Genomic DNA, 27,114 nt, shown 5'->3' with positions numbered 1-27,114 from the left:
AACTCTCTCAATGCTTCATATTTGCTGTTTTTGCAAAATGTAGACAGAGCTCTACTACTATAGCCCAGTGGCAAAATAAATGCCTCCATAGACCTTTCAAAGCTCATTCCTGTGAGTCAGACTACCAGACAGAATTCTGTCTTCAAGGTTACTGGGCTACATTCAGGGGCTGAAATTTAAAAGGGCCCTTCTATATTTTTTGATATCCTGAACCTATTTCTTAGCAACTGAAGATCAATACAAAAGAGATCAAAAGAGTGATAGATTTTTCTCCTGTGGAATAATTCTCAGCCAATATTTGATTCTTTTATCCCATAGAAATCATCCCTAATAGTCATCACCATTCCTATGTTTGCTTAGTGAATTCAAATGTAGAAGTATCAACCCCAGGCATCTATAAATTGCACATGAAGTCTAATTTTAATCAATTTCACATTAACTTTTATTGAAGTGCTTAATAAAAATAATCATTTTCTTGAACCCTAGTAAATTATATGCATGCTGAAGTGTTCAGGGAAAAGCGTATTGATGTCTACAATTAACCTTAAAATGAATCAAAGTATAAGATAGATTAATGGAGGGGCAGAAGAATAGATAAGTGACAAAGTAAGCATATTAAAATGTTAATGATGTAATCTAGATCCAGAGTACACACATATTCTCTGTGAATTCTTTTAATTTTTCTACAGGTTTGAAAATTTTTATTTAAAAATTAAGTAGTTTTTTAACTTATTTATTAAAAGTATATATGGTAGGCCAGGCATAGTGGCTCATGCCTGTAATCCCAACACTTTGAGAGGCCAAGGTGGGCATATCACCTGAGGTCAGGAGTTGGAAACCAGCCTGGGCAACATGGCAAAACCCCATCTCTAACAAAAACACACACACAAAAAAAAACGAACTGGGATTAGCTGGGGGTGTTGCTGCCTGTAGTACCAGCTACTCTGGAGGCTGAGGCAGAAGAATAGCTTCAACCTGGGAGGCAGAGATTGCAGTGAGGTGAGATCATACCACTACACTCCAGCCTGGGCAACAAAGCAAGACTCTGTGTCAAAAAAAAAGAAAAGAAAGGAAAAGAAAAGTATATATGATAATCAAATGTAAAAAGAATGGCAGTCAAACTATGTGAATCCTAGTAAATTAAACAGAGGAAATTCACTTCTCAGAATTGCCCCAATTGCCTCTGGGACCACTCTGAGAGGGAGAGTCATTTTTTATCTGAGTTTTTTATCTCTACTAAGCCCGTTTAGTCATTAAATACTTAATGTTTTCTCTTTGTTTGGCCTTACCATTGTAAACTAGTCTCCAATTTTAAAGTCTCCCAAAGCTTTGTATCAATGAAATAATTCATAAAACATGCATGAGTCCCCCGTAACATAAGTCAAGTTCTTCTTTCCACACAGATGGTAAATGCTAGATGCATTTCCAAATATTTCATGTCTTCCTGATCAATAAGTGTTCAAAGAGTTGCAAATCCCCTTTATCACAGTTTTCATTTTAGGTGTTACTCTTTCTCTTATATCTAATGAGTATTCTTTTTTAGGGGCTGTGGTTTTTTAGGGGGTGTGTATTCTTTTTTTTAGGGGGTGTGGTTTCTCTTACCTCAATTTCTCTTCATTTCTTTGCTATTAACGATCTCTCTTTCAAACTCTCTTTCTCACCTGTTTATACTTTTGTATGGCTTTGCCTCTTTCAGCATGTGAATGAAAGATAAGAAATGCATTTGCGAAAATAAATAGAAATAAACTAAAAAACACCCATCCATAAAACTATTCCTGGGAAAAGAAAATTCCTCTTACCTGGCAAAATCTTTCAGGCTGGTCCCTTCAATTTCTCTTTCTTGTCTTCATTCCTTAAGAAGCTATTTGAGCCTCAGGAATTCCCTAGAGCACAGGAAGCCTCAAGGGCACAATGACACTTCAGCTTTTCCAGTGTTTAATACTCTCCCAGGGCTGTGGAAGGAGAGCAAGGGGAGGAGCAAGGGTTGTGTTTATGGTAACTGACACATTGCTTGTGCTCATACATGCTTTATTGCCATTAAATAAAAATGATCATTCACTCTGTAAACACTGGTCTTGAAAATGAGCGCAAAAACTTACTAAGAGACAGCATCCTCCAAAAAAAAAAAAGGAATAATAAAGTAATATAAATGAAACTACACTTTTATACTTTTAATTAAAATTCTCAAGAATAAAAATACATCATACTTATCCCTATTTCAATGTTTCAGTTTTTACCTAAAGTCTCTAGGCTGTAAGTTTCCTTGAAAGCAGGAACTGGGTGTCATTCATCTTTGTGTCATTCATATCCCCTGGATATCCCATAGTAAATAGTCTTGAACATATTGAGTCTCAACACACCATATATAATGGATGAATGGACTAATGGATGAATGGATTCATGGTTGAATGGATTGATGGATGAACGAATGAACAAATAATTTAATGAATTAAACAATGACACATGCTCCCTGCATTGATAAGCTTTACCTAGGCGGGGAAGCGCAAATGTCTGTATAAACCTCAGGTACTCTAAACTAGCTCATGTCAATCAGATTAGAGATTAGGGTGGAGATATATATGTATGTGTGTGTGTGTGTGTGTGTGTGTGTGTTTGTATTTATATGCATGATAAGAGTTAAGCTGCTATAACAAGAAATCTAACAATAATATGGCTTAGAGGACAAAAAAGACTGTTTCTTTCTCACATGTTTTAGTCCAAAGTAGGTATTCCAGGTCAGCAGAAGGCTTTTCTCTCCATACTCATTCTGAGACCCAGGTGAATGCAGACATGCCATATTCAACACATGGCATCCGAGGTTTCTGCAAGTATCACCAGAGTAGCCAGTGGGAAGGGTGAAAGAGCTAAGCCCAGGGACTTCCTCCTAAGCAAGGAAGGCGGAAATGGCTCACATCACTCCCACTACCATTCCATTAGGCAGAGCTTGGTCACACAGCCATGCCCAGCTGCAAGGAGGGCTTGAGATTTGGTTTCCAGGTAGGCAGCCCACACTCAGTTTAACCCTATTACCACAGAAGAAGGGGAGAGACGATGGATTAGGAGTGAGGGGGTCAGCTACCATCACCATCATATTTTGTATACATGTTTATCACCACTATCTCAAAATCAGAGGACCGATACTTGGAATGCAGTGGTGTTTAGTTTCTGGCATAAGTATTCGAGGAAATGAGGTCAAATGAAGTTTCCTGAAATAAACTGTCACTGAAAGACAGTCTGTCATTAACAGAGTTTAAATTTATGCTTCTCTGGGTTTTTCCAGGATTGTTAAATTTATACAGAAAACCTAGAGAGCCTTCTACTCAGAGGATAACTTCCAAAATGATAGACTAGTTCATTCTTCATCAATGTACCCTTAATTTACCCATAATGTAAAGATAACAGGGGCAAAGTTTTGTTCTGCTTGGAATTAGAGTCACTTAGCATATAGCCAAGAAGCAGTGTGTTTCCCAAATGTTCCGATTCCCTCAAAGAAATGTTATCATGCATCGAATTCTTCAGCAAAAACAGTTAAGCTCAGCTACTTAATGCCATGCAGTCATTCTTCTGCCCCTATCTTCTCAGGAAGCAGTGTTCTGTCCTCTGACTCACTCACCCAGTAACATTCCCTTCCTCAAGTCTCTGTTTTATTCTTCCAGGGCCATCTGGAGTATCTTGGATACCAAGATGACCTTGAGCTCAAGGTCTTGAACTCTGTCTAAGACTGACCCTGGTTAATTAGAAAGATCCTTATTTCTTCTATTATTTCAGGGTTTTCACCACTTTTGTCTACTCTGTCTCCTGTCTTTGACCCTCAAGACATCTTCTACTCTTTCTGGGGTGCTATTCTCTCACAAGGGAAAAGCTGGCTGGTCTAGTTTGGATTTCTCCCAAAGCTGATCCTGAGACAAGAACTTGGATGTAGGTGATTTATTTGGAAAGTGATCCAAGGAAGCAAGGGAGGAATAGGTAAAGTAAGACCTGAAGAAAGAAAAGCCAAGACCTGTGCTTTCATGAGTGTGCTACCTCTGTAAACAACTGGGATTCAATCCCACTGGAGACCTCTGAGCAGCTCTATAAAAGGACACTCAGAACCATCCCCATGAGAGACAGTTGCCATCCCTCAGTGGTTGAGGGTTGCCTTTGGGGCTGGGGGAAGTGCGTAAACCCCAGCACATCCCAGCTGCCCAAGAGGGAGGCTAAGCAGGCTCCCATCATGGGAAAACCCCTCATGCGGAGATGCTGAAGCCTGGACACTCGTCATGGGAGGCAGAGCACATGCTCAGCAGCTGCCCCCATTAGGTGAGCTCAGAGACACACTGCAGGGTCCTGGACCAACAGAACCTGCTGCACTTGGTAACTTCCTCAAAACGGAATCTCTGCAGCCCAAGACCTCACTCACCCCCTATTTTCACCAGAAGTGGGATCAGATTCTTCAGATTACAGTCCATAACTCCATCCTCTTTGTTCTTGCAAACATTTAAACCAAAATCCTGCTGGATGCGGTGGCTCACGCCTGTAATCCCAGCACTTTGGGAGGCCGAGGCGGGCGGATCACCTGAGGTCGGGAGTTCAAGACCTGCCTGACTAACATGGTGAAACCCCGTCTCTACTAAAAACACAAAATCCTGCTGGGGGTGGTGGCACATGTCTGTAATCCCAGCTACTGTGGAGGCTGAGGCAGAAGAATCACTCGAACCTGGGAGGCAGAGGTTGCAGTGAGCTAAGATCGCACCACTGCACTCCAGCCTGGACAACAAGACCGAAACTCCATCTGAAAAAAAAAAATTTAAATCCACTATTGCTGTCATCAGGGCTTACTGGGTTTGTTTACTTCCTCATGGTTTCCCTCACTAAATTATGAGTTGCTCAGAGATAGAAATATCATCTTTACAATGATGGGCACATAGTAGGATCTCAACAAATATTCACAGAGTGAATCAGTGAGCAAATCAGTTGAGGGTTGCCTTTCGGGCTGGGGGAAGTGCGTAAACCTCAATTATATGTTTAAACTTAAAAAAGACCTTCTGGCCAGGCGTGGTGGCTCATGCCTGTAACCTCAGCACTTTGGGAGGCCACAGTGGGTGGATCACTTGAGGCCAGGAGTTCGAGGCCAGCTTGGCCAACATGGTGAATCCCTGCCTCTACTAAAAATACAAAAATTAGCTGGGTGTGGTGGCGTGTACCTGTAATCCCAGCTACTTGGGAGGCTGAGAAAGGAGAATCACTTGAACCTGGGAGGTGGAGGTTGCAGTGAGCTGTGATTACTCCAGCCTGGGCTACAGAGCAGGACTCCAGCTTGGAAAAAAAAAAAAAAAAAGCCTTTTCCAGCTTCCCCTTGTAACTGACATTGACATTACATTTCCACTTTAAATTACTTCTTGATGTTAGACTACAAAAGCTATGCTATTATATTAAGAAAGACCCTGATCAAGAGCATATCTGACAGTTGGAGGCAAAAGAATCTCCTTTGTGAAGCTGTGTTTAAAAAAAAAACTGCTTTTGTTAATTAAAAAAAGACATAAGAAAACTTGTTTTCTAAAATCATAAACCATCAGAAACTTTACTGTTTGAAATCACATTTAATGAGAATGAAATGCCTCATTCTTGCCTGGAGGAGCTAACTCATTTTAATACCGAAAAATACCCTGAATTTCCAGATGCACAGCTACAGATAAAAGTTTTGCATGCAACATTCCACATTTATCTTAACTTTGTAGTTTCTGATGAAACAAGACAGTTTCAGGCTGAATGTCAACCCTTTTATCCGCTGCCCTGCTTTGCTTTGAGCTAGCACACACTGCTTCATTTAAATTTTACCTAAACCCCACCCCTCCCACAAATACAGTAACAAGCCTGTGTCTTCCTTTGTCAAGTGAGGTGCCTGCTGGTTTCTCTGACATGCGGTCCCTCTTGGTCGCAAGTTAACCTAACATTGTTGAATGGTAAATATGCCCTTGGTGATCTTCATCAGATGGACTTTATCATGTCTAGTCAATTTGTTCATAATACAGATTAATCTATTGAAGTTGCTAGTGATTACCATGAAAAGCACTTAGAGACAGACCCTGAGAAGGCTGGGCAGGTAAACTTCAGGCAGGAGCTAAGCCAGAATTTTTTAAGACCTAGAGGCTTTAAGAGTATGGTAGACTTTTGGAAAGGGCAAATGTGTGTGGTGGACCTGAACCTAGAGTATAGGAAAGAGAGCAACAGCGAAACAGTCATTTGTTCTTTGCATGCCTTAAGTGGTGACTACTCAACTTTTGGGAAAATTCCATGCTCAGTTCCAGTGGGAATTGCTGACCACAGATCTCAGTCCACATACCACAGTCGGTCCAGGAATCGGGAATCACAGTTGAGCCGATGCTGGCCAAGCAGAGCTCTTCCTTAGGTTTTTTTCCCTAACATCTCTAGTTATGAAGCTTTACAGATGTGTGCTGAAGTTTCCTGTTCAGCTTTGTGGGGCAGCCAGCCTGACCCCAAAACACTGAGGAAGGCAGAGATGAAATCCTGAGAACATTCAAGTGACTGTATCCTTCCCTTTCCATGTGTTGGTGGTTTTCAAAAATTTTGTTTTGTGTTGTTTTGTTTTTTGGTTTTGTCCGGGTGTTGTCTTTGTTTATGAGAATCAATATATTACCTTATTGGCTTAAAGTAGCTCAATTTGAACTTTGGTCACTTGTGATTCAGGATCCCTATAACTTTTGCATAGACACATTTAAAACTTTCTCCAGGGTTTCATATTGAACAGAACTCTTACTTGAGTTTTATGCCATCTCTGCAGATGCAAGCCTGCACTTCTTTTTGTCAGACAATGAGCACCATATAATTCAACCACATTTTCTATTTTCTTTTGCTACCAGGAATCATCCTAGAGCCAACTGTAACACCCAGGTGCATCAAACGTCTGTACATTCACAGAACTTATTCCTGGAAGGGATCTTACAAATTATCTAGTCAAACTTCTTATTTTTAAGAGAAAGCTGATGTCCAAAATAGTGATATGATTTGCCCAAGGGAAATATAAGCAATTAACAGTCACTTTCTTGGGTAACTGGCCAAGAAAATCACTACTCACTTTGTTCCTTTTATATCCTATCAGTTCTTTCATCTGAAAACTGCCTTAAATAAAAATGTTTCCATTTTCATCTTCACTGATGGGAGAGCAAAGGGTAGAGAATGAAGGAGTGACCTCAGAAAAGAGTGGCAGAGATAATGAGATTTAACCAAGAAATTAACATTATTCAGACCCTACCAAAGCCTGGAAGTTTACATAAGAAATAAAGTTCACAGTGACTTCAAAAAGGACGAGATTATTGAAGAGCCGGGGAGTTTTAAGGCTGGAAAGAGAAGACTTGGTGCTAACCTCAAGAATTCCTAAGACTTGGTTACAGTTCTAGTGTTCTAAAACTTAAAGATCTATATTTCATTTGTGCCTAAAAGAATGAATCCAACAATGCTAGTCACAAATTTGTAACATCATGTCTTCAATAACAACTGTGTAAAAACCAGGCTGGGGCAGAATTTAGGCTGTAAGCTATGTCTCACAACAACATGGGTGAGAAATGGCAAAAGGAGAAACAATGCAATAAATGTAGTCTGTGATTCAGGGTATCCCTTTGAGAGATAACATACTAGCAGCCATAAAGGATAAGGATAATTGTCAACTCCAGGAGCCAATATGAGGCCCTACCAGGACAGCATTTGCTTATTAGTGAATAAACCTCTGTTGGTAACATCAGCCTGGTCACCCTCTCAAATTCCTCTTGATCTGAAAGATGAAAGAGATACATAGGACCATACAGTCTTGGTCCCCAACCTCATCCCCTAAAATCACAGAGACATGAAATCCTTCCTCATTTGAGATCAGAGGGAAAGGCATCAAGGACCTTTAAACCATTCTTCTCCATCCCTACACCCCCAAACTGGATCCCTGGAAAAACGACGAGCCCCAGTTTTCACCAACAATGCTGGCTAAGTATTCACAATGTAAGCGGCACTTCATTGGCCTCTTGGAATTCAAGACCCAAAAGTTATGTTCATTGGAGAGACAAGATTTCCAAACCCATGACGAAGAGCAGACCAAGAAAGGATTGAGAAACAAAACATAAACAACAACAACAAAAGATAGCTAACTTTATACAGTCAAAGCCTGAGCTTTCAAATGGTCATTCATATGATATCATTATTTTCAAAACAGCACCCAGAACATTCAGTAATTCTGTAACACAACTTCATCAGAAAACAGCTCCAAACCCATTGTGGGGAAAAGATAATTTGCTGTGTGTCTTTATCCACTAAATTTATGTATTTAATGTTTAGTTGGATAGAACTTGTGCAAGGATGAATACTCCTCTCTCCAAAAAATGCTTAATTATTATACAATGATTAGTCAAAAACAACAAAATCAAGAGGTCAGGAGATCAGTGATCTCAAGGTTGGCCATAAGTTCAACCTCCAATGACAAACATAGTTTACAACTTAAAATAATAAACACTGCTCTCTATAATAAATATTCTAACAAATGTAATTCCTTACAACAAACTTTCTCAAGGTTACTTTAAAATACTTTTTCAGAAAGTCAATGATCTTTCAGAGGTTTATATTAACTAAACTTTTGACTACCACAAGAAGTTGCCTTTTAATAAAACTGACTTAAACCCAAAAATCAACTTTATTAGACAAGATCCAGGCTAAAAATAATTTTAACCCTATTTTTTTCATCTAATGTGTAAATATTTTCTAATCTTCCTACTCTACGTAAAGCAGTGTGTTGCTTTCTCAAAATCGCTTGCATTGACAAAGTATCACCTTTTCAAATTTACTGCTATGGAAATCAACTTTCATGTTAATCAAGGTTATTTCAAAGAATTTGTGGCTTATTATTTAATTCCTACACCAGAGTAATAGAGCATCAGTGAAATTTTCCCGTACCATGGATATGATGTGGTGGGTAAATTCTTTAGAACACTTTTCCAGAAACAATATGGTATGTGGGCTTTAGCTTTCATCTGTGTCCTGGGAGAAGTGAATTGCCTTAATCTGAAAAGTCAAGCAGCATTTCATCAAAAGGCCACACAGCAGATACAGCTACAACGAGTCCTTCAGCTATCTTTATCTCCAACATTTTTTTAATTAGCCTAGTGGCCATCGGAAATTGATTTTCTTTAGTGAAATCTATGATGTTCTAGATATGTGGATTTCATAGAAATATGAGAGACACTATCATCGCACAAACTGGATATAAGAATTTGGCCAATCCAGTGTACTTTAGAAATATTGCCTAAGACTTGATTCTCCAAGGTTCTGTGTCCATCCCCTGATTTGGAAGGATTCTTGGTCCCTTTGCTCTACCTGGATGGTGATCCAAATCTTATCCCTAGAACATTGTCTCATTGCCTTCTATCAAGCCTTTATTTCATGCAAGCAGGATACTACCAGATCTCCTATAAGAGAAAGAACTAACACTTTCTTGATCTTGCTGAACAGGTGATCTATAAACTAACTCTAATTCTAATCCTACTCTGCCTGTTTGTAACTGCTTAAATGTAAGTATCTGGTTAAATTCAGTCTGAGACTTGATTTATTTTAACAGGATAGCAAAATTCTAAGATAACGGACCTGTAGCTCTCTTTTCCAACAATTGAACCTTACAAATAATAACCAAAAACTAAAATAAAATAAAAATAAAGAGTGTAATAATTGTGAACAACCACATGAATATAAGTCAAGCTACAATACTGAATTACCTATCTTTATTTTATTGTTTTCTCCTGCTTATAAAATTCCTGTTATAGCAGGAATTTAAACAGCTTATAATAAAACACACTATAATGTCCCAAATAATAAACCCAAAACAAAAAGAGAGACCAAGCAACAAAAAAGCAAGAAAGGAGGAAAAAATAAAAACCTGTTGGCTAAGGAAATAAATAGCAATTGAGCACAGAACTTAGTTTTGAATAAAAATAAAGAGTCTAATAATTGTGAACAACTACATCATCTTAGGTCAGATTGCAATACCGGGCCATCTGTCTTTATTTTATTGATTGCTTTTCCCTGCTTAGTTACAAGAGGAATTTCAATCGCTTATAGTAAGAAGATACAATAATACCTCAAATAATGAACTCAAAACAAAAAGGGAGAGACCAAGTAACAAAAAAGCAAGAAAGGGGGAAAATAGCAACCAAGAGAGAAACACAAATTACGTAGTTGGTGCATGGTGGCTCATGCCTATAGTCCCAGCTACTTGGGAAGCTGAGGCAGGAGGATCACTGGATCCTGGGAGGTGGAAGTTGCAGTGAGCCAAGATTGGGCCACTATACTCTAGCCTGGGTGACGGTCTCAAATAGAAGAAGAAGAAGGCAAAGAAAGAAAGAAAGAGAGAGAGAGAGAAAGAAAGAAAGAAAGAAAAGGAGAAGAAGAAGAAGAGGAGGAAGAGGAGGAGGGAGGAGGAGTGGAGAAGGGAGGAGGATAAGGGGAAGGGGAAGAAGGAGAAGGAGAAGGAGAAAAGGAGGAGAAGAAGAAGAAAGAGGAGGAGGAGGGGAGGGGGAGGGGAGGGGAGAAGTGGAAGGGGAAGGGGAGACAGAAGAAAAGAAGGAGGAGGAGGGGAAGAGGAGGAGGAGGAAAGGGAGAGAAAGAATAAGAGGAGGAAGAGGAGGAGGAGGGGGAACAGTGTGGCAACTCCCCCTAGCTCTCTCTCACTTCCTCTCTCGCCATGCAATCTGTGGGCTCTCCCTTTGCCTTCCACAGAGTGTAGACTTTCCGAAGCCCTCACCAGAAGCTGGGCAGATGTTGGTGCCAAGCATGTACAGCTGCAGAACTGTGAGCCAAAGTAAACCTCCTTTCTTTATCAATTACCCAACTTCAGGTATTTCTTTAAAGCAATGCAAAAATACACTAAGCTTACTCCTCAGAACCCAAAACACTTGATATTCTTTCTGAAAGCATAATGTCCAGGTTATTAATACAAACAGATAAACACATGTGAAGGTTTTACTCCACTCATTAATGAAGAGACTAGCAGAAAGACAAAAACAGTTCCATGAGGATGAAAGAAACCTGGTTTATATGGTCAGTGTTAAAAGCATGCTGAAATAATAGTTAAAGTCAGATACAATACTAATTAATTTCCTATAAGACGACCAAATGATAATCTTTGGGATTACCTTCTCTATTGGACAAAAAACAAAAGTCCCTTCTCAGTTTAATGCAACTTAATCTTTAACTTTTCAGAGCTGTAAAACAAATGGGCTCTAATTAATTCTGAGTACTTAGTCAAAGAAAATTACATTCCCTAAGAGTCAGAATACCCTGAGGCAGGCTTATTAGAAAGTGCTCTAGCATGGTATTAAAATGTCAGGCAATGACCTTTTTGCTTCGTTCCCAACTTGTAGATAATTTTCCTGAACGGTTTCTTTTTTTTTTTTTTAACTTCAGTCACATGACCTGCTTTTCCCTCTGACACCACCACCATGGGTAAAACCCCAGAAACACCCTCCCACAGACACCCCTTGCAGCTGGGGCGTATTCATGAGGTTTTCTCTGACCATCCTGCTGAACTCTGTTTTTGATGGCCTAACTTTCTTTGATGAATCAAATACCCAGACAATACATAATTTATAAGTAGACTTGTATATTCACAAGCCTTTAAGGTGTTTTAAAAATTATTAAAGAGGCCTGGAGTGTTGGCTCATGCCTGTAATCTCAGCACTTTGGGAGGCTGAGGTGGGCGGATCACGAGATCAGGAGATTGAGACTATCCTGGTCAATATAGTGAAATCCCATCTCTACTAAAAATACAAAAAAATTAGCTAGGCATGGTGGCACACTCCTGTAGTCCCAGCTACTCGGGAGGCTGAGTCAGGAGAATTGCTTGAACTCAGGAGGTGGAGGTTGCAATGAGCCTAGAATTGCACCACTGCACTCCAGCCTGGCAAAAGACTAAGACTCGTCTCAAAAAAAAAAAAAAATTTAAAGAAATAGAAAGGATATTTAGCATTAAATGAAAACAATGAACTAAAAATATAACCACAATAGTTGCTGGAGTTCAATATCTAATTTAACAAAAAGTGTTTCTCAAAACATCTATAATTTCTTACAACATAATGGAGATACCAGTTTGTGGGTGAAGCAGAAATTTTTGGACCTGCAGACCAAAGGATCTCAAACCTTAGTATGCATAAAATCCTCTGGGGAATTCTGATTCCTTAAACATGGGAGTGGGGTTCTGTCTGCAGAATGCCTTCAAAACTCAGCTGTTCCAGCTGGTGCCAACCTGTGAACTTTCCACCATATGCTAGAATCTACCATTCCCCAAACCACTTTCCAGTTTTCTTTCTGAAGGAGCCAGGACAATAAGGCCTGTTGTTTAGTGAATTTCTTTATTGTTTTCAGGCTTTAAAATATAATTTTCATCTATTGCAATGAATTTGTTTCCTTTTTTTTTTTTTTTTGGTTCATTTTGTTTAAATTTTCAGGTAGTTAGCTCCCCTTTTATATTATTTTTAAATTTTTTATTACCTGTTCTAGAGTGTTCCTCCAGAAGCAAACAGCAAAAATTTTACTGTTGTGATATTCCAATTCTAACTAATCGTAATCATTAATGTCATGCATTAAATCATTGTCTCTTCATTTTAAGACTTTTAATACAAATTTCATTTTTAAAGAAAAAATTTCAACCCCAAGTGATTCTAGGTCTTGCCTTTTTTACTTTCTAGTCCATAAATTCCCCAGCTTCTGCTTTCCTTCACCACTGATTCATTTCATATGTTGGTTCATGGGAATTGGCAGTAGGATAAGGGATTTATAAACATGTACATGACATGAGTATGTTCTTCCCCAATGCCACCCGGGTAGGAAGGATCAACACTAAAATGCCTTTACCTCCCTTCCAGTCAATCCCAGCGACTAAATACAAATCCTTCATTTGGCACAACAGAGGAGGATACAGTTGGGCGTTCACAGGAAGAGGCTGTTACCTGGGATTGAGAAGTAGATAGAAATGTCCTGAGACTATACCCCTGCAGTATAGTCACACAGCCAAGGCTGTACATGCACTGGGCCCCAGTGGATTGCAGGGTCAGTGCATGTAGAGCCTTGTGAGTGGAGAGTGAGTCCACCACACAATGCACCTCCGAGGCAGGCATGCTTCACTGGAGTGATGGGAGCCAGTGGGGAGAAACAGTTCTGAGCCTGGCCACCGTTAAGGAACCGGGAAGCCACAGCCCAGGTCAGAGCATCTTGGACTCAGTACCACCTCCTTGCTCCAAGCTGAAAATTCTCATTTGACCCTGTGGAGATGAGGAAAGAACCTCGAAAATGTCTGGGGTTGAATACCCTACCGCCAGGTAGAGGAAATCTTAAAAGAATTCATCACATGGAGAGAAAAAAGGTACAGAGAGGAAATTTAGACTATGTATCACTGAAGCAGGAACTCTGAGGCTAGATAGCTCTGGGATGAAATCCTGGCCCTACCTCTTATTAGCTGCGTGACCTTGGGCCGGTTACTTGACCTAACTATACCTCAGTTTTCTCATCTCTAAAATGAGAGTAGTAATAGTCCTGATCTCCGAAGGTTGCTGTAAAGTTTGAGTAAGTAACTTCAGCAAAGCATTAAAATCAGCCCTGGCACATATCAACTGCTACATAGGTTTTTTTCTAATGTTATCATTCTAAAACTCAAATGCTGATATAGTCTGGATGTGGTGACTCACACCTGTAATCTTAGCACTTTGGGAGGCCAAGACAGGAGGATTGCTTGAGCTCAGGAGTTTGAGACCAGCCTGGGCAACATGGCAAGACCCTAACTCTAAAATAAAATTAAATTAAAAAAAAAAAAAAAGAAAAGAAAATTAATGCTGACACAGTTTGGATATTTATCCCACCCAAATATCATGTCGAATTGTAATCACAGTGCTGGAGGTGGGGTCTGGTGAGAGGAGATTGGATCACGGGAGTGCGTTTCCCCTGGATGGTTTAGCGCCATCCCCTTGATGCCGCCTTCCAGATAGTGAGTGAGTTCTCACCAGATCCAGTGGTTTAAAAGTGTATGGCACCTCCCTCCACCTTGCTTCTGCTTTCGCCACGCGACGTGCTTGCTCCCATTTGGCTTTCCATCATGGTTGCAAACTTCCTGAAGCCTCCCCAGAAGCCGAGCCGACATTGGCACCATGTCATCATGACTAGAAAGCCTGCAGAACCGTAAGCCAGTTAACCTCTTTTCTTTATAAATTACCCAGCCTTAGGAATTTCCTTTTTTTTTTTTTTTTTTGAGACAGAGTTTTGCTCTGTCGCCAGGCTGGAGCACAGTGGCCCAGTCTGGGCTCACTGCAACCTCCGCCTCCTGGGTTCAAGTGATCCTTCCGCCTCAGCCTCCCGAGTAGCTGGGAATATAGGCGAGTGCCATCACGCCAGGCTAATTTTTGTATTTTTAGTAGAGACGGGGTTTCACCATGTTGGCCAGGATGGTCTCAATCTCTCGACCTCGTAATCCGCCCGCCTCGGCCTCCCAAAGTGCTGGGATTACAGGTGTGAGCCACCGCGCCCAGCCCAGCCTCAGGAATTTCTTTACAGCAATGCAAGAATGGCCTAATACAAATACTCAGTAGTAAAAGTCACAGTTGCTACATTTACAGGGTTCACTGATGACCTACTTCCTCAAGAACAATTTTACCCATCAGCAAAGGTATTTTTTTGCTTCCTGTTTCTAAATTTGTTCTTTGAAAGAAAGTTGAGATCCTAAGGTTAAAGTTTGTTTCTGTAACGTTGCTGTGAGGTCAGTGGTGGAGGCTGGAGTTGGCAGAGGGATTTAGACCAAGTACACAGTGTTCTAAGAATTTAAGAACTGAGAAATAAAATAAGAATATGATGATATGCAATCCTATATAATAAATATATGTTCTGCTGTCTCTGTCATCATTGTATTGATGATTCATTTATTTCAAAGTACCTACAAAGTACCTGTGCAGTTGAATTCATTTTTTAACCTTTATAGTGCACAAAAAAATACATGTGCCAGGGTATTAATAGAAAATCTAAAAAATTTAGAGAAGCCTGAAGGAGGTGGGCACAGTGGCTCACACCTGTAATCCCAGCACTTTGGGAGGCCGAAACAAGTGGATCACCTAAGGTCAGGAGTTCGAGACCAGCTTGGCCTATAAGGTAAAACCCCATCTCTAATAAAAAAACACACACACACACACAAAAAGCCAGGTATGATGGTGCATGCCTGTAATCCCAGCTACTTGGGAGGCTGAGGCAGGAGAATCACTTGAACTCGGGAGGCGGAGGCTGCAGTGAGCCAAGATTGGGCCACTGCACTCTAGGGGACAAAGTGAGACTCTGCCTCAAAAAAAAAAAAAAAAAAAATAGATAGAAGCCTGAAGGAGAAAGAAAAACCAACCACAATCCCACCACCTAGAAATAAACTCCAAAGTCCATTTTTAAAAGGAAGGTATCCTTCCTTTGCTCTCTGAAGGCTGTATTCCTTCTTACTGTGTTCAGGAGCAGTGTGAGATAGGCTTGGTGCTGCTGAGAGAAAGAGAAAGGACTCCTGCCCAGTGGGCAGAGATGAAGAGATGGGTTGGCCATGTGACCTGTTAGTAGCTGAGCTTATCTCTCTGATCTCTACATGGTGTGGGCCACAGACAGCATTTTCTTGGCATGTCTTTGCTGAATCGGAAGGATAAAGATTGAACTTCCAAAAATTTTAGCCTCTGGCCCAGGCTTCTGAACATAAAAACTGGAGATAAAGTTATCAGCCTCTCCGCAAAGCTCATTCAAAACCTGGAATGGATGAGCTGATCACCAGAAGAAAGGGAAAAGCACTCTGAGTTTCCCTATCCAATTAGGGTTTGGACCAGAATTCTGACTTCTGGGAGCAGTTACAGTCCAAGAACATGGATCCAGCCCACCCTCCATTGGCCCAGATGTGCACCTCTGGGGCTGCATCCTTTCTGAGAAGTATCTTTTTCTCTAACTGGGAAAAAGACAAGTGTCTTAATTAAAGCAGTATCTTAGACACAGGGACTTGGAGGCAGGTGCTTTATTTGGAAGATTATCCCAGGAAGCAGGAGTGAGGGAGTGTGGAGTGTGAGACAAGAGGGAAGGAAGGCCCACTCCAGGCTATGTTATGGAGATTATTGCTGCTGTAAGCAAGTAGGTCTTGATCCTATGATGGCCTCCAGAGAAATATACAAATGCCTCTGAGGACTGTCCATCTAAAAAATAGGAGGCCAGGATCTTTTACTACAGCTTCCTGTTCCTGTTAACTGAGGGTGGTTCCTAAAGCCAACAACTTCAGGCCAAGCTTATAAGAAAGACCAATGGACTCCCTTAGCATTAGAGAAAGCCATGGATTATAAAGAGGGAAGACACAGGAGACACACTTATAAACCAAAAGTAAAATTGTAAGCCTCCAGCCGGGCACAATAGCTCATGCCTGTAATCCCAACACTTTGGGAGGCTGAGGCAGGCAGTTCACTTGAGGTCAGGAGTTTGAGACCAGCCTGGCCCACATGAAAAAACCCCGTCTCCACTAAAAATTCAAAGATTAGCCAGGTATGGTGGCTCACACCTGTAGTCCCAGCTACTTTGGAGGCTGAGGCAGGAGAATCACTCAAACCTAGGAGGCAGAGGTTGCAGTGAGCCCAGGTCATGCCACTGCACTCTAGCCTGGGTGACAGAGTGAGATTTTTAAAAAAATATATAGGCCCCCACAATCACCTGAACAGACCCCTCCTCTTGGCCAAGGGCATTCCAAAGTTAACCTGAAACAATAGTTCAGGCTATGATGGGAAGTAGGGGTCAGATATGCCTTATTATACCCTCGTCCATTGGAATTCAGGCACAGGTGACTAGCATTAATATTAAAACAGAGACCTTAAGACTGATAGAACATACTCCTTAATTCTGATAAGAAACATTTACAATCTATTCTCTCTGAAGCCTGCGACATGGAGGCTTCAACTGCATAATAAGAGCCTTAGTCTCCACAGCTCCTTCTCTTAATCCAGACACTCCATTTTATGGATTCCAGGTCTTTAGATAAACTCTTTCAACCAATTGCCAATCAGAAAATCTTTGAATCTATCCATTACCTGGAAGCTCCCTCACCCAACCCACTCCTGCTTCACATCATTCCACCTTTCTGGACTGAACCAATGTATATCTTACATGTATTGATTGATGTCTTAAGTCTCCCTATAATGTATAAAATCAAGCTGCAGACTGACCACCTTGGGCATATATACTCAGGACCTTCTGAGGCTGTCATAGGCATGTCCTTAACCTTGGCAAAATAAACTTCTAAAATGATTGAGATTTGTCTCAGATACTTTTTGGTTTACACTCTTAAAATGACAAGGCGTCAGAGTGGAGGGTCTGGGCACTCTCGGGGCTCTCCATGGCAGCTGCAGCTGAAGGTGAGAAGGGGCTGAGGGGATGTGATGTGGGGCACCAACCATGCCTGCTTCGGCTTGGTATGAGCTGACTGCAACCCTGTCTTGTCCCAAATTTTCAGACTCCAGCTTCAGGCCCATTTCACAGATAAGGCAACTGGGTTCAGGGAGTTTGAAAGGTTTGCCAATTTTGTACCAGCAGGATGTGAGATAAAAGAGTAAACCTGCTGGGCACAGTGGCTCACTCCTGTAATCCCAGCACTTTGGGAGGCCGAGTTGGGCAGATCACCTGACGTTGGGAGTTCTAAACCAGCCAATCAACATTGTGAAACCCCGTCTCTACTAAAAACACAAAAATTAGCTGGGCATGGTGGTGCATGCCTATAATCCCAGTTACTAGGGAGGCTGAGGCAGGAGAATTGCTTGAACCCCTGCAGCAGAGGATGTGGTGAGCTGAGATCATGCCATTGCACTCCAGCCTGGGCAACAAAAGCGAAACTCCGTCTCCAAAAAACTAAAAAAAACTAAACCTGTATCTTCTGCTGCCTGGCACAGTACAATGTACCTTTAGCCCCAAACCCCACTCGTGACACGAGTACACTGAGATCGTCCCCTCTTTTTCTTATAAAATGTTCTACTTCCTTGGCAGCCTGGAGCAGCCTCACACTTCCACTGGGGATCCCTGGTGCTGCTGAGAAGCAGGGTGTGCAGTCTGGGTTAAGAACGCGAGCGCTGGTTCCTGGCTTCTTCACTGCCTATACATGGACCTTGGGCTAGTCTTTCTGTCTCAGGTTCCTCAACTGTAAAATGAGGTAATCATAGTACCTAATTCATAACACTGATTGAGGATTAAATGAGTCAATGCTTGTTAAGCACTTAAAAGGCTATCCTGTATTTATAAACCACTTAACAAATTTATCCAGTGCCTGTTCACCACATGTTTATTGAGCACCTACTTTATAATGGGCATTGTTCTAAGTCCTGGAGATACAGCTGCAAATGAACCAAAAACTTTCTCATTCCTTTCTTAGACCCGTGTTTCCCCAACTTGAGTGTTCATCAGAATTACCTCAAGGGCTTATTAAAACACAGGTTAATAAGCCCTGCCTCCTGGGCTGAGCTTCTGATTCCATAGGTGTGTGAGACTGAGCATTTGCATTTCTAGCAAGTTCATAGGCAATGCTGATGCTGCTGGCCCATCTACCGCACTCAAGAATCATTGTATAGATTTAGTTTCCAGAGTGGGGGAAGCAAAAATAAGCAAATACAGCACTTGTCAGATAGCAATTAGTGGCATAGAGGAAAGCACAGTAGAAAAAGGAGGGTGTGGGTTACTGCTTCTATAGGGGCAAGGGAAGATTTCTCTGACAAGGCAGCATTTAAGGGGAGGCCAGAAGGAAGTTAATGAACAAGTCAGGCATTCCAGAGGGAAGGAATCCAAGGCAAAGGAAAAGCAAATGCCAAGGCCCTGGGGCAGGAGCCTGCATTGGGAAGTCAGTGCCACTGCCAGCCAGGAAGACACCTTGATGTCAAGCATGCTAGCAGCACAACATGGTAAGTACAGCCCGGAAAGAATTTCAGGTCTCCGTGCTCCTTGTCTGGGTACTTCCTGCAAGGCACAATCTACACAACAGAGTGTAGTTGCTCTGGGAGGGTTCAAGGAACAGCAAGGAGGTCTAAGTGGCTGGAGCTGAGTCAAGTGAAGAGTAATAGGACATGAGGTGAAGCTGTAGGGTCTGTTAGGGTGGATGAAATGGGAGCCTTGAGAGGGCTGCGGGCAGAGAAGGGACATGACTCAACTTCAAGTCACTCAGCCTGCTAAGTGGAAAACAGACTATTAGAAGGCAAAGGTGGGAGCAGACCAGCCACCGAGGAGGCTGTAAATACTAGTTTTGTAGAAGTATTACTGCAAAGAGTGGCTTCCCATAATAAGTCTAGTAGTGCCCAGCTTAGTGGGGCAGCAGTTGTAAGAAATTCTTCTTTCTCCTCCCTCAGCTAACTACTGTGCATTGAGTCAACCACTGTATATTGCATTTTTCCATTATATTATTTAAAGTCTCAAGAACCCTATGAGCTAAGTATCATCAATACAGAGGAAGAAACTGAGGCCCAGAGAGATGAAGTACATTTCTCAAATTCTCACATCGAGGTCTCTTGGTCCCCAAAGATGGGCTTACAAGTCCTTATACTGCCTCTTAGGTAATAGCTGAAGTATTGCAATTAACTAATGAATAATAAATTGGATCCAATTCAAGGTTGTCCCTAAAATAATGCCATTCTTACTTGCTCCTATGTTTTTGCAGGGCTAGAGAAGACTGGAGTTGAGCCAGTGAGTTAGAAACTTCATCTATCCCTGGTAAACCGAGGGAATCTTCATTTGAGAGGTCTTCTGGGGAGACTGAAAATGAAGTTTACGAAGCACTGTAGAGAAATGTCCATGTTACTACTGCTGAACAATAAACTACTTCAAAATGTAAATGCTTAAAATAACCACTTTATTTTGCTCATGATTCTGTGGATCCAAAATTCACGAAGGGCTTGGCTGTCAGTTTTCTCTGTCAGAATCTCTGATGCAGTTGCAGTCAGATGTTGGGGGTGGTCACTGAAGGGTCCCACCAGGCTGGACATCCAACATGCCTCACCCCTCCCATGGCCAGCAGTTAATGTTCCTTGTTGCTGGGAGCTCAGCTCGGTGCTGACTGGAGTGCCTATACATGATGATCTCAGGATGGTGGAACTTTCATAATAGCAGCTTTCCATAGAGTGAGCATCCTGAGAGAACCATCTAATGGCCTTTGATGATGTAGCCTCAGAAATCATAGAGCATCACTTCTGCCACAACTATCTGTCAAACATGAGCTTACATTCTCAGAGTCACAGGGGACATAGACCCCTTCTCCTACTGGGAGGCGTGTCAGAGAATTTGCAGACATGTCATAAATAGTCCACCAAGAAGCTGTCATCTGGCCTTATTCATCAAGCATCTGCCTAACTCATTCACCTTGCTAGCAAGAGGGTAAATTGGTACACTTCCCACAGGGGCCAATTGGAAATATTTATCAAAATTACAAATGCATATATCCTTGGACTGAGCAAGTCCACTTCCAGTAATTTATCCTACAGATTTAGTCAACCCAAATCACTGCAGGTCATCTTAACACTGTAGAAGTGTTCAGATGTAGGGCCAACGTTTTCACTAAAAAAAGACAGGGCCATTTTCACAATTTAAGGAGACCACAAAATTATTAGGTATATTATATAACGCTAATTATTATTACTTGTTCAGAATTATTATAATGCACCTAGAAAGCTATCTGCTTTACATTGATTATTTCCAATCCTTCTACAATTCTCTAGGAGTAATTGCTTCTGTTTCTTTGGAGGTTTGTAGACTCACCCTAGGCCTAGCTGGTATGGAAGAGACCCAAAATTCAAATTCACTTCTTCCTGCTTCTTTTTCCTGCTCTAGCTCGTAGCAACATCATCAGTCTCTAATGTTATCCACTTTTGCTTGAGAATCTCTAGTCTCTCTGCATTTCCAAACCACTACCCGATATAAGTGACTAGTTCATTACAAGTTGTTTCTGTCAGAAGTAACAGGTAAACATGTAAAGATGATTCCACACAATTCTTTGAAGGAGAAAGACTATGAGATTTGTATTTGTACTGAACATTTTCTTAGAAATGGAAATTATCCTTGCAGTGTGTAAATAGAACAAGCATCAGTTTACGTACCTTGTTAATAAATTCCCCGACATTGAATCTCAGCACAGTTTTTCCTCGTCACTACTCTTGACAACAGTGTTCAAGGACAGCTGGAAGATTTGAGAAGAATAGAAGTTAATACTTATCAGGAACTGCACTTTCCTGTCCGAAAAAAAGGGGATGGGGGAGTGGACATAGATGATGAGCAAAAATATTTTGTCTTGTCAAATTAGCCAACATCCTAGCCACTCCCTGATTCTTCACATGTGCCATTGGAGGGAGTTGTCCATGGAAGAGGCTGCCCCATCCCAGTACTTCACACACACGTATGCGCACATACATGCATTTGCACCTGAAGTTTACCTCTGCTTTTTTCACTGAAATGTAACTGCTCAGAAAACCCTCCATCTTTGCAAAATCTTTTTTTTTTCTAAAGCTCAATGGATTGGTCACCTGCTCAGACATTATAATTACCACACAGTGCCAACAAATTCAAACTCCCTCCATGACTAAAGAAATACATAACGTCCTTATTTGGAAGTTCTTATTAGGAAGCATCATTCACTCTCCCCCAACTTTCTTTCCTTCTGCCTCAGTCCCGTGTCTGATACCTTTTATTAACCAAATCCACTCCCCTTACTGTGCTTTCTGTGTGCTGTTCCTCCCAGATTACGTTCTCTTCACTCTCCTCCTCCTTTCCTAGGTCTACCTATCCTTCCGGGTCTAAATCTAAACACAGCTCTTCCAAGAGCCTGCCTGTTGCACTCTAGCCCCTTATACCTCTCCCTTCCCCAGTGGCCTGTGGCACTTAGGAGCTTTATGATCCAACTTCATACTCAGTTGCCTAGGACCAGCAGTTCTAAAATGTTAGTATGCATCAGAATCACCTAGATGCCTTTAAACAGATTGTTTAGATCCATGCCAGTGTTTCTGATTCAGTAGATCTGAGATGGAGCCCAAGAATTTGCATTTTTTCCAAGTTCCCAGGTGCCACTGCTGCTAGTCTGGGTCTAGAGTGTGGGAAGGACTGGTGCGGAGGAACAAGCACACTGCTTGCTAGCTCTTCGAACCTGGGCAAGCTCCTTAACTTCTCTGTGCCTCAGCTTCTTCATCTGCAATAATATTGCTTCAGAGGACTGAAATAATGTATTTCAAAGCTTAGTACAGTTCTGAGTGCATAGGAGAAAACCAATATATGGCAGCTATTTTTTTCTAGCAGAGAAGAAACAAAACTTCCTGGGGGTTACATATATGACAAAAGTAACAACCAGACTATGGCTTCACAAAGCTCTGGGCTGGGTTTATCGGCAGGACTGCCACATCCTTTACCAGGGAGTGCATACAACCTTTTTTTTTTTTTTTTTGAGACGGAGTCTCGCTCTGTCACCCAGGCTGGGGTGCAGTGGTGGGATCTTGGCTCACTGCAGCCTCTACCTCCCAAGTTCAAGCAATTCTCCTACCTCAGCCTCCCGAGTAGCTGGGACTACAGGCAAGCCCCACCACGCCCAGCTAATTTTTGTATTTTTAGTAGAGATGGGGTTTCGCCATGTCGGTCTCAATCTCTTGACCTCATGATCTGCCCACCTCAGCCTCCCAAAGTGCTGGGATTACAGGCATGAGCCACCGTGCCCGGCAGCCACACAAATCTTTACTCACATATTTAAGTTTTAATCTGGAAGAGGCAAATGAGAATAGCATTTCCCATGCTTGTAAGACCCCTTCCCAACCCTAAACAGCTGTGACTGACTCAACTTTTGGCTCAGAATAGCTAAATTTTCCAGCTCGTCGTTCTGGAAAATTATTTTTACTTTACTGTAAATTCTAATAACTATTACAAAAGACAAAATATCTCATAGTTTTTCCCAAATTGTCTTTCCTTGGCTCTTCAAAAGAAAAAAAAAAGAGCAAAAACAAAAAGGGATTGGGGGAAAATCTTAATAAAATCTTAGAGGATAATGTATAATTGCAAAACCAGTTCAGACTATCTTTGTTGGCAAGAATATGTGAAAAGAACGCCAGCGTTTATAAAATTCTGACCTATGAAGGGATGCATCTTCTGTGCCCCTAGTCCAGCCAGAGAAAGGGGAGCAAGGAGGGCAGAAGAGTTGGCATCCAGCTTGGTTAGACTCTGCCTCACTTGCCCCCAGCATGCACAGAATTGCAGACTGGCCTCTGGTTCCACAGAGCCAGTGCTTGGTCAGCACCATAGATTTGGCAGCCAATGTCCTGAGACTGAACTTTTCCTGGGAACTCAGGGGTCAACAGGAGCAAAGCCAGAAAGTCTATTATGTCCTCCAAAAAGGCCCTCTCCTCACTGCTTCCTCTGCCAATCCAGATCGGAGTCTCACAATTCTTTGTAGACTTAACATCTCATACATGGCATCTGGGGCATGATAGGTGCTCAAGAAGTGCTGATGTGATTAATCAAAGTAATTAAATGAAGTTATTGTTGAAAGCTCTTTCTATCTGATATGACGGTCATGGTAAATTCAAGCAACACTTTTAGTCATAAGAAATCAGTGTGTCAATACTGCAGAATGAACATTCTAATACAGTTGTGTATTCAGCGATTGCTTCTTTGTTGTGTAATGCATATTATAATGTCAAAATACATCTGAGATATTTTATTTTAATTGTATAATGTTAATTTCCAGTCCATAAATGTATTTGTCTAAGAATCTGTGAATAAAAGTGGCTCATCTCAAGGAAAAAACAGAATATTTAATTCTTCAAATTGTATCTGAATCAAAAAAGCAAAACTATGAAATTTTGAAATGCATACATTTTACCCTGAATATATACAAAAAATAAAAATACAAAGAGTAAAAATAATTAGAAGTGTATATACAGGCATCAAATTTGCCTGATTGTGTTGCTTTTCTTTACACCTATATCAGTTAGGTGTGATGATCAGATAAGCAGAACCACTAGGAAAAATATAAATAATAAAGGCTTTAATAATAATAAAGGCTTTATTAAGGGGATTTGAATTTACACAATCACAAGAGCTGGTTACACATTTATGTAAGGCCATTGTACCTGCCTCTTGTACTGCAGACCAAGTCAGCAGGGCTGGATGTGGTAAAGGAAAGATGGATGTGAGATGGGAGAGAGCAAGAGCAGCAAGAAACATGTAAGGCTGAGCCAGAACCCATGAGGATGGATGGAGCCATGTCAGCCTCTCACCATCTCCCAGTCTTCAGTGATGCAAGTGACCTGCAGGCAAAGCTGGTGCCCTCCATCACAGAGGCAAACACACACCTGACCCAGGAGTTGGAGAAGCTAAAGAAAGAGATTCAGTAGAATGAAGGAGCTCTGGGCCCTGTTGCTGCCCAGCAGATGATCAACAGCGAACATGGGCTGCCAGTGTCCCACAATGACCTTCCAGGTGTTAAAGACCTCAGCCACAGGCTCACTCCTGCCTGCCAATTCTCAAACAAAATATCTTGTGAGGCCCACAATAGAGGAAGAGCATACAGGGAAGGGAATTCTGGAGAACACAGTTCCAACTTAGATGAGCTGACATGATATAAATCCACCACAACGCCAGAGTAGCTAAGACCCCTCTAGCTGTACGGCCAGAAGTCAGATTCTCCTGCACCTTCTAGAGCTGCCTTGCTCTAGCTCAGAGAGGTTCTATGCTTGAGAATCAGATGGACGAGCTGGCAATCAACCCTGACTCTCAGCTCATTCTTCTCTGCTGAGGAGAAGAGGAGCAGAGTTCAAATGGCAGCCTTGTACATTTTGGCACCTATAACTCAGTTCAGAGGGTTTTAGTGCCAATTAGAAAAGTGAGATGACTAAGGAGAGATTCCTGATGAAGTGCTTCAGAGCAAGTTGAGGAATACAACCTAGTCGAACTTTAGAGTTGGAAATAAGACTGCTTAAACATCCTCCCGTGTGTGAAAAGAAATGTATGTTCCCCAGTGATCCTAGCATGGAGGATCTGGGGAAAATCCCAAAAACTTACATTTCAACTAACATCCAAAGACATTCTCATGCAGGTGGGCCTTGGGTCCACATTTCAAGAAAGACTTCTCTAGAGGCCTGCACAAAAGAGAAATTCCCAAATCAACCCTGTCTGCAAAAGCCGGCAACTGTAGGATATTTATTTCAGTTGAGGGAACATCAGAGAACATCTTTATCAGAAGACAGCAGTGGGAAATAAAAATCCGCCATTTATTTTATCATGATGTTCTAAAGGTTATTTTAGAATTCTGTTTATTAAGGTTCATAAATGTTGCCCTGTTAATAAAAATCTTGATGGTAGCCAAATTGCATCCTTCACTCTGTGGGCTCACACACCTGAGGGGCCTCAAAGCTGCCAAAAATGTGCTAGCGCCACCTAGAGGCCCCAGGAGCACAGACTGGGTACAAAGCCTGGAGTCCCAAGTCCGTAGATGCCAGAGCGCCACAGGAGCAGAGAGAGTGGCAAGTAAGAAACCAAACTGGGAACAGCCAGTGCTTTGAATTTGATTTTTTTTGGTCATGACTAACTATCAGAGCTTCCTGTGGTCCCTTCCCTGACTGCTTGTGAGAACAGACAGATTATGGACTTGGGGATTTGACTGACTTGGTTTAAAGCCCTGCTCCATCACCTAAAAGCGACATGTATTAGGCTCATTTTGTGCCTGACCCCACATCTTGTTAGCTCATCAGCTTCAGGCAGGGCTCATCCCAGCTGCACTGTGTATCTCTCCATTTCCACCCCAAGGCTTCTCTAAGGCGGGGAGGCTTGGGACAACTGTGGGAGCCTGTCAGTCATTCACACCCAAGCACACACCCCCGTGGTAAGGTTAGCCATGGGGACCCAGCCCCAGTCACAAATTCTTCACCCTCCTCTCACAGGTAGAGAATTCTGAGGAACATTCTACTCATCTTCTCAGAAGTTTCCAGGAGAAAGGAGAGGCAGCCATTCTTGCCCAGAGCAATGGCCAATTCAAGACAGTCCTCCTACTACCGTGTTAGTTTTTCCTCTCTCCATTTGCATTCCCTGATACCACGTGCCAAAGTAAACCACCTGCACATAGCCTTTGTCTCAGGCTCTGCTTTCTCGGGGAACTCAGGCTGAGACAAGGTATAACCTAAGGCAATTCATTTATCCTCGCAAGTTTGTTTTCTCAGCTGCAATATATTTCTCACAGGGATATTGTTAAAATTAAATCCTACACGAAAAGCACTCTTCCCGGTGCCTGATCCATGACAGAATTCCCTTTAATGGGAGTCTCTCTTCTATCTGGTAGGGGTAATCTCTTTTTAAAGCTTGGCCATCATCACCAGCATCACCAACTCAACCATCATCATTACTACCACCATGACCATCACCTTCTCCCCCTATGCCATGTTACCACCACCATTACCTCCAAGACTACCACCAACACCTTCTTCACCACCACCACTATAACCATCACTCCCACCCTGCATCATAACTATTACTGTTATCACAATCACTGCCATCACTACCACTATCACCTCCACCACCACCACTCCCATATTCACCACTGCTACCAACACTATCCTTACCCACACCACTCCTCATTCCACCATTACCACCATCACCTACCACCACTTCCATCACCATCACCACCTCCATCACCATGACCTCCAGCACACCACAATTACCTTCGCCATCACTATCATCATCTAACTAATGAGTTATTCACTGGACAGGACAGCTCTCCCCCAGTGTGAGTCAATTCTCTTTAGCTAAAGAAAATACTACACATATCTCACTCCATTGCAACTGTATGTTAGGCCTTGCTTACATTGCTAAAAAGTACCTGAGGCTGAGTAATTTATAAAGAAAAGAGGTTTAATTGGCTCACAGTTCTGCAGGCTGTACAAGTATGATGCCAGCATCTTCTCAGCTTCTAGGAGGCCTCGGGGAGCTTTCACTTATGGCAGAAAGTGGAGAGGGAGCAGGTATATCACATGGCCAGAGCAAGAGCAAGAGCAAGAGAGAGAGAGAGAGAGTGGGAGGTGCCACAGACTTTTAAACAATCAGATATCATGTGAT

At 41.9% G+C, this 27,114-nt stretch overlaps 1 protein-coding gene across 9 annotated transcripts in view; it reads right to left on the bottom strand.

Annotated features, from left to right (window-relative positions):
* LOC105727104 (collagen alpha-4(VI) chain-like) overlaps positions 1-27,114 on the bottom strand; it is a 165,817-nt gene that overhangs the window by 111,114 nt on the left and 27,589 nt on the right. For 4 of the 9 annotated variants that reach the window (XM_064378676.1, XM_021674357.2, XM_021674352.2 and 1 more), the window contains one exon: positions 21,129-21,208. In XM_064378676.1, coding sequence (XP_064234746.1) covers positions 21,129-21,151 — 23 coding nt within the window. In that variant the 5' untranslated portion in view covers positions 21,152-21,208. Of the gene's footprint in view, positions 1-1,799; positions 1,953-4,399; positions 4,772-21,128; positions 21,209-25,068; positions 25,115-27,114 lie in introns of those variants that run through there. The other 5 variants (XM_064378677.1, XM_064378679.1, XM_021674363.2 and 2 more) reach the window with 4 other exon arrangements.

Source organism: Aotus nancymaae, unplaced genomic scaffold, assembly GCF_030222135.1.
Source record: "Aotus nancymaae isolate 86718 unplaced genomic scaffold, 86718_ANA_hifiasm-v0.15.2.pri h1tg000019l, whole genome shotgun sequence".
Taxonomy (NCBI): Eukaryota; Metazoa; Chordata; class Mammalia; order Primates; family Aotidae; genus Aotus; species Aotus nancymaae.
The sequence above is the reverse complement of the archived record's forward strand: the minus strand, read 5'-3'. Positions and strand labels throughout refer to the sequence as shown.